The sequence below is a fragment of the Astyanax mexicanus genome, chromosome 9, assembly GCF_023375975.1.
Source record: "Astyanax mexicanus isolate ESR-SI-001 chromosome 9, AstMex3_surface, whole genome shotgun sequence".
Taxonomy (NCBI): Eukaryota; Metazoa; Chordata; class Actinopteri; order Characiformes; family Acestrorhamphidae; genus Astyanax; species Astyanax mexicanus.
In genome coordinates this window covers 38,485,590-38,502,701 of record NC_064416.1, presented here as the reverse complement: position 1 = coordinate 38,502,701, position 17,112 = coordinate 38,485,590, and the positions used below count along the sequence as shown (strand labels likewise).

At 38.6% G+C, this 17,112-nt stretch overlaps 1 protein-coding gene across 1 annotated transcript in view; it reads right to left on the bottom strand.

The window, feature by feature from the left end:
* LOC103023502 (C-terminal Src kinase) overlaps positions 1-17,112 on the bottom strand; it is an 88,284-nt gene that overhangs the window by 23,944 nt on the left and 47,228 nt on the right. Inside the window, exons 2-4 of the mRNA XM_022679827.2 lie at positions 9,356-9,449; positions 6,428-6,541; positions 5,896-6,008 (exon numbers count right to left, since the gene is read on the bottom strand). Of these exons, the coding sequence (XP_022535548.1) occupies positions 5,896-6,008; positions 6,428-6,541; positions 9,356-9,370 (242 nt within the window). The 5' untranslated portion in view covers positions 9,371-9,449. The remainder of the gene's footprint in view (positions 1-5,895; positions 6,009-6,427; positions 6,542-9,355; positions 9,450-17,112) is intronic.

Genomic DNA, 17,112 nt, shown 5'->3' with positions numbered 1-17,112 from the left:
GAGGATAGAGAGAAACAAAAAAAAGAGGAGAGCAAGCAGAGAGGAGGATAGAAAATGCAAGAAACAGCAAAAAGGGGAGAGTCTGATAGGGAAAGATGGAGAGAAAAATGATGAGACATTTCTTGGAGAGCAAGAGTCAAAGAAAGGAGAGCAGGAGAAAGAAAGAAGATAGAGAATGAATAAAGAGGAGAAAGAGAGAGAGCCAGAGAGAGTGAGTGAGAGCATTTGAGAGAGGGATAAAGAACGACAGAGGAAAGAAAGAGGAAGTGAGAAAGCAAGAGAGAGCAAGTGAAAGAGAGCGAGCAAGAAACTGACAGCAATACAGGAAGAGAGGGATAAATGATGAGATGTTTTAACGGTAATGAGAGTCTGTGACGAGAAAGAGACGAGAAGAGAAGAGAAAAGAAGACTGATAACACACTGAGGTAAGGCTCTCAGTTGTCCAGCAGGGGGTGCAGCTCTGCTGAGGTGCACTTTTAGGATAAGATCCATGATCAGTAATCCATATTATGGCAAGAAATACTCAAATAAAAAATGAAAAAAAATCACTTTAAAAATGAAGGTAAGTTAATTTGAAACAGTCAGTTAATTCCTCAAGTGCAATCACAAAAACTATTAAAGATGTTACGATCAAACTGGAACTCATTAGGACTGCCCCAGGAAAGGAAGAGCAGGAGTTGTCTCTGTTGCACAGGATAAGTTCATCAGAGTTACCAGAAACTGCAAATAATTCATCCTTATGTTTACTGGATGACTTTAGTATTCTTGTACAATGACATTGCGGAAGTTTGGGAAGGTGTCCAAACTTTTGACTGGTACTGTATATATAAACTTAATAATCTGCACTTTGCATTACATTATCTTAATGTAATTAACTGTTTTACCCACACATTTGGTTTCTTCTGCAAGTTTGAAACATTTATTTCAAATAAATATTTTACATTTTGTTACAGTAGTATGTTTTTAAAAGTAATAAAATATTTTTCAATGTTCTGTAGTACTGCCAAGAATATGGTTATCGCAAAAATAAAGTACAACATTGTGATATTATTTTAGACTCATACTGCTCACCCCTACCGGGAACCACTTAAGAATCATTATCTATTCGTTTTCATTTTAGTGGAAGCATTACAAATATTTGTAAATAAACCAGCATTTTATTGTACAATTTACAATGTAAAGGCAAAAAAAAAAAAAAAAAGAGAAGCATAAGAATGAGAAAGTGTGTCCAAACTTTTGACTGGAATACAAACTAAATATTCTGAAATTATTTTGCATTATATTACTTTAATGTCAATTATTGTTTTAAAAAATACATACATTTTTGATTTCTACTGTAAGTTTGAAATATTTATATAAAAAAAAAACATTTATGATGTTATAGCAGTATGTTCTTAAAAGTAATTAAATATTTTTGCGTGTTCTGTAATATTGCCAAGAATATGGTTATCGCAAAAATAAAATATGACATTGTGATGTTATTTTGTATCACATACTGCTCACACCTACCGGGAACCACTTAAAAATCATTATCTATCAGAGTTTTTGTTTTATTTATTACTAAATTATCTGCACTTTTTTACATTACATTATCTAAATGTAATTACATTACATTTATTTCTAATAAAACCTTAAATAATAAAACCTCACCAACCGGGAACCACTTAACAATCTTTGTCTACAAGAGTTTGAATTTTATTAAACGCAAAAAAATAAAAAATCCTATTTTCAAAAAGCTGGTTTATTAATTAAACCAGCTAATTAAAAACAAAAGCAAATAATAACAGTAAAATAATCAGATTGATTTGTGGTGTAATTTAAGATTTTCATTTCCTCTCTCTTGTTTCTCCGGCTCTAGCGCTCGTCTCGGGTCATGAGGAGTTTGATAGAGGAGAGGAATAACCTGCGTTAGAGAAGAATCAGCCCTGGAAGGTTTGGGACGAGAGGTCAGAGAGCAGGATTTAGAGCGAGAGGCTTTAAATGAGTGTCCTTCACATGAATTAGTGATATGCTGAAGTCACGCTGCTTCAAGATCACTGGCCATGTTCTCAGCTTGCCTGCCAGAAACTCATTCCACAGCCCGGCTAAGAGTGGGGTATTATCTCAGCAGGGCTCCCTGCTTTACGGCTGCATCATCGCCAGCCACGTCCTTCAGCTCTCCTCTCGGTATGTGTCAAGCCCACTCACACCACGGCCTCACCAACCCCTGCAGCGGGTTAGCCGTGAGTGAAGCTGACCAAGGACAAAAGAGATCAGAACATCTGTATGAAGGCTGTGAAAATGCTTCCTCATAATCAAGTGTGATTAATCTGACTTTTTTTTTCTATTAGATTGGATGAGTTGCAGAACCAGTTCCACATTATAAAAACTGTAATTGAGTTCATTAGTGCTCTATTTGTGGTAGTTTACCATCATCATCAACAGAAAAGACCACATTTCATAGCCTCCCCTAAGCAGCTGCATTGCACTCAAGAAAGGAAATGAATAATAGATGCTCACAGAGCAGGATGGTTGTTTGCAATGATTCTTGTTAGGAAGCGCCAGACATAACAGACTAAAACAGACTGTATTAATAATATTAAACTGAGCATGCACTCATTTTTTTAAACTGCAGTTGAAATGGTCAATATATCAAACTGCATGGCTCCGAGTCAATCAGGCTAAGCGCTGCCACTATCATCAGGAGATCACCAGTTCGAATCCTGTTTATGTAGCTTGCCAGCTTGGCTACCAGAGCCCTGAAAGAGCACAATTGGCCTTGCTCTCTCTGGGTGGGTACAGCAGGTGCTTTCTCCCCTCATCACTCCAAAAGGGTGATGTTTGCAGCACAAGGCGTCTGTGAGCTGATGTATCAGAACTGAGTCGCTGCGCTTTCCTCCGAATAGCGCACTGTGATGCTACTCAGCAATGCTGCATCAGAAGCAGTTTGAAAAAAAAAAAAAAAAAGCGGTGGCTGACTTCAAATGTATCAGAAGAGGCATGTGTTAGTCTTCACCCTCCTGGTGTGTTGGGGCATCACTAGTGATAAAGGGAGTCTTAATGAGTATGTTGGGTAATTGGCCTTGTAAATCGGGGATCAAACTGCAGGACAAATTCACCAACAATAATCTGCCTGAAACAGATATAAAAACGGAAGATAAAGGATTTATCTGTGGTTGTTAACAAGTGAAAATCACCATGCTGGTTAGATAGAAGACATTAAGGCTGGGTGATATGGATAAAAATTCTCAATCTTTTTCTTCTCTGAATGGTGATATCATAGACTGTATATAAAGATGGACGCCGTGTCGCCGTTCCCATTCATTCAATGAAAATGAAGCCAAAATCTTCCGCCATTTTGGCGATTCAGAGACCAGAGTCTGCGCAGTAGAGACCAGAGGAGGGAGAAAGGCTGTGGAGAGACCGCCTACTCATTTAAATAACCCCGCCCCTGAGGGCTGCCTCGCGGTCACAGACTGCAGAGCGGGGCGGAGCGGAGCTGACGGTCTGTTATTGGTCCCGCCCATAAGCAGCCCTTTTACCATAACCACACCTTTTTTGAATAGAGCCGAATAAAGTTTTAAAAACCGAATTCTGTGGGGATATAAAAATTTGACAATATAAGCAGAGGTTACACTAGCTGTTGCATTTAAATAATGGACTTAGAATTACAGTATATTAGAAAAAAACGTGATTTAATGTTGTCTGTTTTGCCATTGAAACCTATGGGGATGGGTGGAGTTACAGAGCTTTCTGCAGCCGAACAGCAGGGGGTGCCCGACCTGTGGTGGCTTCACTTTTAAGAGACGATGCTCTGTCCAGCTATATACAGTCTATGGGTGATATACTGGTGCTGCTCAAAAAAAAAACGTAAATTGTAATAATTCAGTTAAAAATGTGAATCTTATATATTATATAGATGTATAATACACACAGAGTGATCTATTTTAAATGTTTATTGTTGATGATTAAGGCTTACAGCCAATGAAAACCCAAAAATATGAGCCTTAGAAAATCAGAATATTATATAAGAGCAATTAGTACTTTTGTGACTGTGGGCAGTGTGCGTAGTGCTGCTGGAAAATGAAATTCGGATCTTCATAAAAGTTGTCAGCAGAGAGAAGCAGGAAGTGCTGTAAGATTTTCAGCGAAACACTGCACTGACATTGGACTTGATATAACACAGTTATATGCCTGGCAACCTATGACCGAATCTCATTGCGTTGTCTGTGTGTTTCCACGATTCTGTATTGCTCTGCAATTTAATGAATTTGAATTACATCAAGTGTTAAATTCAGCAGACACAGAGAGGTGCGTGTGTGCATGTGAGTTTAAATCTCATGAGATCTCACGGCACAAGATGAGTATATAGTACAAAGTAATGCAAATTGCTGATTTTAGTTTAGTTAACATATTTTGGGGACTGAGGTACAATCAGTTTTCTCTCTCTCTGACATTTTCTCTGCTGGTTTCTTCATTTGAGTTGATGTATTTGAGGTTTAGGCGATATTCTCTGTTCAACCAGTAACACCAGTCATCAGATTTTTTTTTTTACATTTCAATACCATGTTATACTGTAAAACTGGGGACCACTACGACCTTACTCTAAAGTGTTCAGTTTATACAGTGCTATTTTATGACTTTTAGCATGCCACTATAGAATATAGTATTGCTATGCAAACTACAATAAATGTATTATTGCAGCTCCATCTGATGGTATACAGGTGTGTTTGAGTTTAGCGGTGTTATTACTGTGAGCACTGCGGGGGTCCGTGCCTGTGGAACTGATTCTGGGGCCGGAGCACGCCAGCCTGATTTGCCTTTTAGAATAAAACGGCCACCTGCGCACTGGCAGCCCTGGGTGGTGTGGGACTGGGATGGGCTGATGTGTGATAGGAGAGCCTCCCTCTCTTTCTCTTCATATGAGAGAGTGTGTGTGTGTGTGTGTGTGTGAGTGAGAGAGAGAGAGAGAGGGAGCATTTGCATAATGCACTTGCTTCTCACCCCCCCTCCCATCCTCCTGACACAGCCAAACCATCACTCACACCGAGAGAAAATCAGAAAGAGAAAGAGAGAAAGAGAGAGAGAGAGAGAGAGAGAGAGAGAGAGGAGGGAAATAAATAAATAATAAATAAAAGAGGTTGATTAAACAGGAACGTTTGAAGGAGAGTGAAAATAAATCTGTATTATTTTCCACTTAGGAGGTCATTAATAAGGACATTATGCAAAAAGCCTGTGGAATGATGAGATGACCTTTTCCTGCCTCGACCAATCAGAAAATCAAACCAATCGAACACGTAAATCAGCCTATTACAGTGAAATCACCACACGAAAACCAAAGATATTTAAATGCAAGTGCTGCACATACAGAAGAGACAGAGAGAGAGAGAGAGAGAGAGAGAGAGAGAGAGAGAGAGAGAAAGAGAGAGAGAGATTATAAACTAGTACTAGTGCTTTTCAAAAAATTGGATAATCATTGAAAAGTTACTTCATCTCAGTAATTGAGTTCAAAATGTGAAACTCACATTATATATATTTATAAGACCAATTGGTATTTTTGGCAGTGTTTTGGCAGCCAAGTCCTGCTGGAAAATGAAATGTAACACAGTGGATCAACACCAGCAGATGACATGTCTCTTCAAACCATCACTGATCATCAGTAAATTTTACATTTCATTTGTAAATTAAGGGATCAGAGTCTGGAGGAAGAGTGGAGAGATGCACAATCCAAGCTGCTTGAGGTCTAGTGTGAAGTTTCCACCAATCAGTGATGGTTTGGAAAGACATGTCATCTGCTGGTGTTGGTTCACTGTGTTATATCAGTGATTTACATATGATTTTTCATCTGGATGGATGGATGGATGGATAGAGAGAGAAAGAGAGAGAGAGAGAGAGAGACAGAAACTCTGTACTTACGGCATTAAGCTCAGTTTGCCTCCTGATTTCACTCCTTCTCGTTTCTGGACGTAGTTTGCTGGAATCGTTCCCTCCCTGCCTACTGTGTTCTTGGCTTTGTACCAGTTTGGGTCCTGCAGAAACAAGGTAAGAATTAAAACAATGTAATAAAGTCAAGCAACCAATGAAGCAACAGATTACTCAGTTAATTAATCAGTCAATTCATTTATTCATTGACTATTTAGGTCAGGAAAAAGTATATATCTGTCATTGTGAACAGTAGAAGAACTGAGCAGAAGATGAATGTATATAGAAGCACTATAAGTAGTTTTAAGGGACAAGATAACAGCCATACTCACTGTATATCATCTCATTATACAATTAAACATATTTAAATAAAAAATAATATCCAGCATGTGTGCATGTCTCATAATTAGTGTGACTGCAGTATGCAATCGCACGGAAGCCCTTCTCTGTATTGCTCTCTGTTACACAGCAGAGGATCAATAATTTTTAAAACCATTTTGACACTCCTACACCAGTGATACCATACCTTGGTGACTCCAATGATGGTGAGAACGTCTCCTTTGCAGAAGGGCAGGTCCTGCTCCGTTGTGCCCTGGAAGTTATACTTAGCCACACACTCTGTGCCTTGCGGCCATGCTGTCTATAGAGACAAAAGGAGAAAAGCAGAACCAATATTATTAAGTATTCATTTCACTTCTAATGATTCTAGTGATCTTTCAAGCTAAGGTGGACTAGATTACGCATTCTGGACCAGTGGAGAATTTGCTCTCCACTGACCTCTACATGTTCTGACCACTAGGGGTACAGGGCTATGTATTCGTAAAGAACTTGGTGAAATGATAGGTGTAACAATACAGAGGTTACGATACAATATATTGCAATAGCCTGCGATACTGTTAAACAGGGAAACTTTCAATTCTTTATATCAAATTTAAGAAAAAACAAGCATAACAAACACATTATTGGATTTCTAAAATCTGACTAAAGGAAAAGTTTGATTGTTATCCAATCACAACAGTGGGATCTGAAGACAGAGTACAACACTGCTAGCTAGTAGGCGGGGTTTAAACCAACACAAAATGAACCACAGTCTCCCACCAATCTTTAAATATAAATAAAAAAATCGAAACTGTGTTTCTAGAAATTTCTACAGTATTTCAAAACTGCATGATAGTTCAACATATCAATATTTTATTATACCCTTATAAGGGTGTGCCATATTGTATCATATGCAATAATATCGCCAACATTTTTGATGATCTTGAAAGCGGCCTATTTTTTATTTGTTTTAATATTTCGGTTTTTAATGTTTGGCTGCAGTGTATATGAATGAACTAGTTTTGTGGTAGATTTTTGTTGTTACGTTATTTATGTTACATTTTTGATTTTATGATACTATTATTTTATACAAAACTCAGGGTTTTGGTACGTTACTTTTTTTACTAAATAGACAAATGTTTATCTTTTCTTTGTTTTTACTGAAGGTATAATACTATACTTATTAAACAAATTTATATTTATTTTGTTGCATTAGTGTATTCTTCAAATTAATTGTAAAAAAAAAAAAAAATGTTTTGTCATAAAGCCAAGAATACATTTTTCATGTCATACTTCACCTGTATCCATTTTCACTAACTATACTGTTCTTCTAAGTTTTTTAGGGTAGGGTGGGAGGCACTTACCAACAAAGAGGGTCTTTAACAACAACGTTTGAGAACCACAGCTGTAAAATGCAACATAGCTAAATCGGCGCTAATGTTACTATATGTTAGCTAGCTCGCCCCTAACCTCAGTCCTGTGCCCGGTAACGTTAGCTAGCTCTCCGCTAACCTTATTTCTCTCCCCGGTAAAGTTAGCTAGCTCGCCGCTAATCTCAGTTCTGCCCCCGGTAACGTTAGCTAGCTCGCTGCTAATGATAGCTAGCTCTCCCCCAACCTTATTTCTCTCCCCGGTAAAGTTAGCTAACTCGCCGCTAAAGTTAGTATGTGCTTTCCCACTGGCATTAAACACACCGTCTGAAAATGTAATACCTACAGCAAACTTACAGTAATTTTTAGACAATTCGTGGCCTGAATTATTCAGATTTTAGTTTTTAAGACATTTTAAGACTTTTTAAGGACCCGTGCGAACATTGATATACAGTACCCGTCAAATGTTTGGAAATACCACTACTCATTTAACGTTTTTTTTTTTTTTTATTCTCTACATTGTTGATTAATACTGAAGACATTAAAACTATGAAGGTTCACTTATTAAGTAAACAGAAAAAAGTGTTAAACAAGTCAAGATATGTTTTATACTTTAGATTCTTCGAAGTGGCACATTTTGCTTTAATGCCAACTTTGCCCACTTTTAGCATTATTCTCTTACTTGGCTTCATGTGGTAGAACCAGGAATAGTTCTCCAGCTGTCTTAAAGGAGTTCAAGACATGCTGAGCTGTTGTTAACTGCTGGTTCTTCTCTCTGTACTCCTGGGTTGGGTTTATATGCAAACATGCTTAAAAAGCCAGATGTGGGTTAGAAGAGTATAAAGCCCCCAGCATACTGAATATTGTATTAGGGGGTGGGCGATATGGCTCTAAAATAATATCACGATATTTCAGGGTATTTTTGCGATAACCATATACTTGGCGATATAGGAAAACTAAAATAATTCATTCATTTCAGGAATATAGTATAATAGTATAACGGAATAATCATAATGTGGCAAAATAAATAATCTAGCATAAAATAATATAATGCAGCAAATAATATTGCAGAATATTTAGTGCATGCATATAAACTGCAAACTAAAACAATTATACAATAAATAAACCTAAAGCTTCACAGTAAATAATAGACTACTTTTAAGACAGAACAGCTCTATCATCACGATATGGATTTTAAATATCATGATATTTCTGTGCCATGATATATTTTATACGATATAATATTGCCCACTCCTATATTGTATGTACTGAGATGGTGATAATTATAATAGTGATAAAAATAGATGGTGATAAACATAATGAATGCTCTTGTGACTGAATGCAATCAAACCCTCATGGTAATGCCTCAAAATCTATTAAAATCTCTGCTAAACACAGCAGAGACCGTGTGAGTCTCTCTCAATACTCTTGATTTCAGAAGAAATAAAGACAATCATGAGAGTTTTCAGTTTTGTACAGTGTTTGATTAAAAGATAACTGTCACTATAAAACACGAACAAAACTTTAAAAGCACTTGAAAGCCTTTCTTGAGAGCAGCGAAGGGCAGTTTCCTGCGGATGAGAGAAAGAGCTCCTGTTGAGATGCACCACAAGATGAAACAGATGAAAGGGAAGAGCCTGGGTACCGATTCCTCTTTCAGGTGTAGAGGATGTGAGGATGACTGGGTTCATGCATGCCTGCTGAAGCGTGCAAGGCTCTTCCTAAGCAAGTAAGGTGTGAAAATGTGTGTGTGTGGGTGTGCTTACCTGTAGACCAGACATTCTGAGTGTGGGAAGGGAAGGGGGCGGGGCTGCGATTTCCTCTGACAGGTGTTACAGAGTAACAGGTAGCATCAGAGCTCTGAAGAGAGAAACACACACATAGGTTTGCTGATTAGCTGACAGTTTTGACAGAAAAACTAAAAAAAAAAATAAAAAATAAAATAAAAAATGAAGTGCCTGACCCTTTACTGCCCATGCCCCCCCCAGTGCATTATGGGAACAAAGCAGCGTGACTTTGAAAATATAGGAAGTGAAAGTCAGAGAGTGAAGTAAACCCCAGAGAAGGCTCAGAAGAAGCTGACGCAGATTTTCCATCCCCAGAGTGACGAGTAGGTGGAGTGTGTGAGAGTGTGTGTGGGTGTGTGTGTGTGAGAGCTATGGCCGGTTTCAGATCACATAATCAATGCCCCCGCAACACAAAGAAGACCCAAAACGATGGCATGATAAAGTGTGATATATATCTGGCACCCTAACCATGGCAACTCAAGTTCACAGAGAGATGAGAGATGAAAGACAAGATAACGAATGATAAATGACTGCAAATGACAGTATGGGTGGGAATCTCCTGGTATCTTATGACTTTCAGATGTCTGCAATGCGATTCTAAAACAATCTTTTATTCTATACAGGATTTATTTTTCTTCATTTTTAATGATCCATGATCAATCAATCAATCAATATATATATATATATATATATATATATATATATATATATATATATATATATATATATATATATATATATATATATATATTATAGGTCATCCTGAGTTGTATATGATGCTGCAAATTAAACCGATTCTTGGCCTCCACTGTCTGCAGTAAAAAAGAAAAATCCTCAGAAATACGAGTTGATTAGAGAGACATTAGACATCTACGTCAACCAGTGAGTTCATGGCCTCGCCCACCTCGGCTCAGAACCGCCCACAGGCAGCACTGAAGCTAGGTTGGAGCAGAAGGAGCTTATAGGTTTAAATCGGATCTCCGGTTGATTCCGCTTTTTTACGAGACCTCAAATAAACTGTAGGAAAGCACGGTTTGACAAGGTAGCATAGCTCGACAGAACACAGTTCTGGATTTTATAATGTAGAGCGGACTCAGCGGTTTCGACAGGGTGAAACTGCCCAAGCACCAAATCTCCAAGTCTAAGATAAGAGCCTTAGTTTAGCTGAAAAATACGGTATCAAATCCACGAGGAGAGCAGTGTCACGGGCACGCAGATTTCTTGCGGCCTCGTGATGCTGAGAGTCTGAAGTTATGTGAAGTTTAAGTGTTAACTTTACTTAGCACTCAGTGCTTTGTCTTTATAACTAAGGCTGTATCTCTGAAAACATTTTGTCCTTTGAGTCTTAGAGCTGTAAAATTGACTGTGGGGAGAATGCAGGTAGGCATTCTCTGCTGCAGTGCAGTGTTGCAGTTAGTCAATCAGAGGCGATATGTTTGCATGTATGAATATTCATGAGCAGGAGCCAAAACCTGTCTTTCTGTCTTCAGAGACCACTAATTCAGTGATCTAAAGCAGGGGTATACAGAAACACCCAAGCACTTTTTTAAAATAAAATACAGCTCACATGACATTCATTTATACTAGAGGCCACAACTAGATATTTAAAAAAAAAAAAAAAAATAAAAAACGATAGAATGAGACCTTTATCGACTTTTTTATGGTATTGCATACTAATGCTTTAGTCTTGGAGGCAGTCTTGAATGACTTAAAAACAGAAGAAGAAAGGGGCTCACTCCTGGACTAATGGAAAAGAAAGTGGGGGTGGAGCAGAAAAAACAGCGCTTTCTCCTCCCTCAACATTCACAGCTGAAGTGCCCTTGAGCAAGGCACCCAACCACCAATTGTCCCTAAGTGTGTGTTAGATAATATAAAACACTTGTAGATAATGTGCTGTATCCCTGCTTTACAGTTAAAAATAACTAAGTATGTCCAGTCAGACACTTATATGGATAAAATGTAAAGAGTTTAATTGCTTAATCTTTCTTTTTTTAGGAACACTTAATCACTTTAATGTAGGGGAAGATGACATGGCATGGCATCAATATGCAGTAAGTTACACTCTTCATGACAAAAAAATTATTGAAAACAAGTGTATAAAAAAAAGGCTCTTAGAGGCTACTCTTAGGTAGTGTACCTCCTGGTGAGAGATCACTAACTGATAGATATGCCTCTACGATGCACTCAAAGACATTTTGCTATTTTGGCAGAACCTGAGAGATAGCTCTGAGAAACAGTATGATTGTTTTAATGAATTCTCTCCACTCTAGGCCATCCTTTAGCGAGCCACGACCGCCTTCAGCCTTCATTTACAGAGCTGTAGTGAAGGAGAATCCTGGACTTGAATGTATGGTATGTAAACTTACCATTTTTAATGAATGATTCAGGTTCTGTTTGGAATCCATCAATGGTTGGCCTAGAGCAGATGTGGCCTACAGGCATGAAACATCAGGCTCGTAGGGTTGTTTGAACTATAATGAACGATAGAGGAAAAAAAAAATAAATAAAATGCTTCTCTGGCGAACTTTTGCTCTCTGTCGCGCTCGACGTGACTTTAGTTTCTGCCCGTTCTTGTTTTTCCGCCGGTTCTTGGGCTCCCTATCTCTTTATAAGGCCGTTTTTTTTTTTCCCCTGCCGTGTCCCAATTCACTAGCCGGGGACGCGGTAGTGTTTTGGACCGTGACCCTGACAACTTGGGGTTGATCCCGCGTGAGGAATGGTGTGTTTATTTTCTTATTTTTTCCTTTCTTCTTGGGTTTACCTGTGTTGAGATCAACTGTTCTGCAGTTGGGTTCAACAACCCTCTGGGCTGGAGAGCTACTAGTCTGTAAAACTCCATTTCATTACACTTCATTTTCCAAAACAGAATTTTTATATTTTTAGTAACAGCTTGGAAAATATCAAATTTAATTGCTGACCCCTGAATAAGAATACGCAAAGCCTTGTTTGTTGTAAGCATTTCAACCCATTTAATGGTGGAATTATCTTGGGAGCTGCTGCACAGGAAAATCGGTCACCCCTAGTAGTGATACAAGGGGCATTAGCAGTTTAGCAATACTGTCTTCTTCTTGCGTTGTTCTTTTTTTTAATTAACAATTAAATATATTATAATATAATATCTGGCAACTGATCGGAACTGCTGACAATGTCCAGATACTCTCAGAATAGCATACTGTGACATATATAACATATAGGTCATTTATCAGGATAATGATGACTTACGTTTAGTTACACTGCCCTGCACTATTGGACAGCCCTATTAGGCAGCAGGATGGCAAATATCACAGGACAAGATAATGGTTATATAATCATAAACAGCCCACCATCTCCCACAGCACATGTATATATAACACTCTAATGACATATCAGGCACACACAAAAGCAGCAAACGAGGGCGGGAGTGTGTGAGGGTGTGAGTGTGTGTGTCCCTGCTGTTCAGTGGCATCCGGCGCCGAAACAGGAAGTGTTCTAATTGCAGACTGCTGCAAACGGACAGAAGCCAAATATAGAGCAGAGCCCTCACCAGCAAGTGTGTGTGTGTGTATCGTCATGGCAAAGTACTCTTATTCAAAGTGGCTATGGCTTCTGCACTGGCTGGGAAAATCTGGTTGGCACAGACAAGGCGAGGCTGATTGCTGCCACAATTAAATTAATCATAATGAAAAAATATATATATTTATAAAAAAATAACATTATTTCAGACTGTTTAAACTGTATATTTTTTCCTCAAAGATACTATGGATGTAACAGTGGTTCAAACTTTAATACTGTATACTACTGTATACTCTGTCACAATAAAACATTTTGGGATGTCACAATTATGGATGCACAATGATTGATTAAATTATATTGGTATCAAGATTTGGCCAATAATTCAAACCGATACCTGCCGATTAATTTATTGTATGCTGGTAAAGAACCAAGTGTGTTGGCTGCACTACTTCAATTGCCTGACACTGCCAGTGCGCTAGTACACTAGTAGCCGGTGTGTTTATGCTAGCTGGCTAAATGTGAATTCAGGACAGGACAGAGAGATCAGACATTTATTTCATTAGTTATTTATCTCACAGTTATTACGAGATGCTTGCTGTCATGATTTAAGTGAAAAAAGAAAAATTAACGAGTGTAATGAGTCAGTCCATTGTGGAGCTGTATGGCGCAATTCTATTAAACTTTTATATACAGTCTATGGGAAACCATACAGCTCTGGAAGCCCTACTCAGGTTATGTATGATGCAAGCACCCTATGATTACTATGATGATTCCTGAAAGAACCCATAGAGATTACACTGCAAGGCCTGCAAGAGCAGTATTAGCCTTAGCCGCTAATCACAGCGCTAGGTCTTTCACCGTCCAGAGGTGAGTATATTGGACTGTAGTCTGCGTGTTTTTCAGTGTTAAAACAAGCTACGTGGGAGGAACCGTTGGATGATAGCACCGTGGCTTACTGGAACACTCAGGGTTCCTCAGTGTAGCGCTGTTGGGCAGCATTTACTAACGCTAATCGCTGCTAACTGCAACTAGCGCTGCTGCTGCTAACCACGACTAGCGCTGCTGCTAACCATGGCTAGCCCCTTATTTATGAAAATAGACCAGTAAATAGACTTTCATGATAGTGCATCTTAAAATACGGTGCACCTTTGAGTCCATTAAATACGGTACCCCAAAAGAGGCGTTATTGTTGGGAATGCAACTAGTCAATGATTGGTCTATGATACTCAGGGGCAGAACTGGCTGTATAGAACAGACACAGCTAGTGTAAAGTGCTAGAAACCTAATGAAACCAATTTTAAAAGTAAAACAGCAATTCTGTAATTCTGTAAGCTAAAGAAATTACCTTAAAAATAATGGAGGTTTTACAAATGAATAAGCAACTCTTTTTTTTTTTACGTTAATTTTGAACTGTGTGGGCTTTACAGTGTGGTTCTGTATAGGAAACAAGCCATTGTGTAAAAGTAAAGAATATTTTATCTTTAGAAACAACAAATACATGATACAGAATATTAAAGCCCTGCATAATCATACATTACCAATGTTCCTCTCCTTGGAGGATACACCAAAAATGCTTAGCAACGTAGAATTTTTACTGATACTGTAAACAGAGCATACTCTAACACTTTAAATAAAGTGAGTTTTGGCTAAATTTCCAGTCGATTTTTTCATTTACAGCTGAAATGCCAGCACAAAACTAAATGGACTTTTTGGTGCTGATGTTATCTATTAAAATAAGCACAAGTACGTAAGATCAGTCTGGGTCTGATGAAGGAAAGAAGATGCAAGATCTTCTCCCTCGCTCTCTCTCTCTCTCTCTCTCTCTCTCTTGAACAGAACGCCTTCCCCCATCCCACCACAGCACAGTCATCATCAGCAACTCGCCAGCCCGCCTGCCGCTGATGCCATGGCAACAGTTGGGATGAAATCACACACCCATCTCCTCTTCTTGCCATTCAGCCTTTCCAAATGACAGTCATTACAACCTCCTCCTCGCCTTCCACACACACACACACACACACACACACACAGACAGTCAGAAAACTAAGTGTAAAAATGTTTCCACACATCATAACGCATCAGTCTGAAGGTAGAAAGTCAAACTGTACAATAAATTACACTATATTACGTTAATCTATAAAAAAAAAACACTCTATTCGGAAATTTCTAAATATCTCAACCAACATGTGACATAATCTGAGATGCCATGAGAAACTGAATAATAACGGCAAAGAAACTGAGACTGTGTTTAGATTTCTGTCCTTGTTTTTACACAGAGACATAAACTCATAAGGCTATAATGGTATAGCAGTTAACATGGGAAAAACATGGGTTTCTACAAGACAAAACATTAGAATTATTTGCTTTAATATTTTTGTAAAGATACAAAGATGTTATACACTTTCAAAGATTTACCGTAAGCAACAAACTGCGCAGTTAGGCCTGTCACGATAATTGCAATATCGATTTATCGTACAATAAATGAACATGGCCTCAATAACTTTTGATAATCGTGATATCGTCTTTTGTGCTTATTTGTATGTTTGTTCACATAAATAACAGTGAACAGTGCTTTAGCCAGTCATACTTCAATAACAGTCACTCCATAAACACAAATCTGATAAAATTCTTGTATTTTTTAATATCTCAGTAAGGGGCATGCCATATCATATCGTATGCAATAATAAAACTTTTCACGTTTTTATTTTGTTGCAGTAGTGTATTCTTGATTTTTTTTAAATGTATTTAATTCAGTGTTGTCATATCGCCAAGATGCCATGAAATATCACAATATTATTTTAGGGCCATATCGTCCACCCCTAGATGTAAGGTCCCTCTGCTCACACCAGCACACATCCAGACCCGTTTAAAATTCGTCAGTGACCACTTGGATGATTCAGGAAAGGCATGGGAGAAGGTCATGTGGTCAGATGAGAATAGAGTTTTTTTGGCTTCAACTGTATTCCTCACCTACTCGCCATGTTTAGAGAAAGAAAGAGGAGTACAACCGTCTTAACTGTGAAGCATGGGGGTGGAAACCTTATACTTCTGGGTTACTTTTCTGCAAAGGGGACAACCAGACTGTATCATAATAATTGAAGGATGGATGGGGTCATGCATCACAAGATTTTGACTAACAAGTTTCTTTCCTCAGTAAGAGCATTAAAGAGGGGTAGTGTCTGGGTCTTCCAGCATGACAATGACCCAAAACAAACAGCCAGGGCTACGATTGAGTGGCTCTGTCTCTAGTCTCTAGACCTGAACCCAATTGAGTTTCAGTTCCTTCCAAAGATTCTCTATGTTGCCCAATGACTGCTCCAGAACCTGAAAGAGCTGAATCCCTGCTTGTTCAAGAACGACAGGAGCTATCTGACCTCTATAAATTGCAAACAAATGTTTCATTATCAAATATTAGGTTCTGTTTGAGAAATGAGAAATGAAGCAATTTGCTCATCAATTAAAACCAAGAAAAATAAACTGAATATCTAGATTTATTTTTCCTGCCTGGTGAGCATCTCTTCTGCTGAATCAGAGTGAACTGCAGTGATTTCTCCAGTCTCAGATATTCAGCACACACATTAATACTTAATAATAACTGCAACTATTCTGAGCAATGCTTTGACTGTGGGTTATTAAACGTCATTAATGGTGAGTGACTGCTGCTTGCTCTTTCACAATCAGTGCGCAGTGCTCTCCAAGGCAACGTCAAGGACCTGTCAGGCCATGTCAACTCCACAAGAGATCAGTCAGCGCCTATCCTTCCAGTTAGCACTGCTGTGATTGGTCAGAAGGTCTATTTGATGAGTAAGAGCCGGTCAGGGCCTGATTCTCATGTAATTGCAGACTTTGGTGATGAAAAGGAACAATTATGTGTACTTGAACGTAAGTGAGGTTGGGGAAGTGTTAATGTAAATAATTAAGTGGTGGAGTAATAATGTCCATGTGGTGTGACTGAGTTAAACTCAGTCAGTAGCAGCATCCCGTCCCCGATGGGAGGAGTTAAAGAGTCTGATGGCTCTCGGAATGAAGGATTTTCTGAGTCTGTCTGTTGTGCAGCTCTGTGACAGCAGTCTGCCGCTGAACACACTCCTCTGCTTTATGATGGTGGTGTGAAGTGGGTGACCATCATTGTTCATGATAGAAAGCAGTTTATCCAAAGTCCTTCTCTCAGCTATTGTAACCAGAGAGTCCAGCTCCATTCCAACCACTGCCCCGGCCCTCCTGACCAGCTTGTCCAGCCGTGA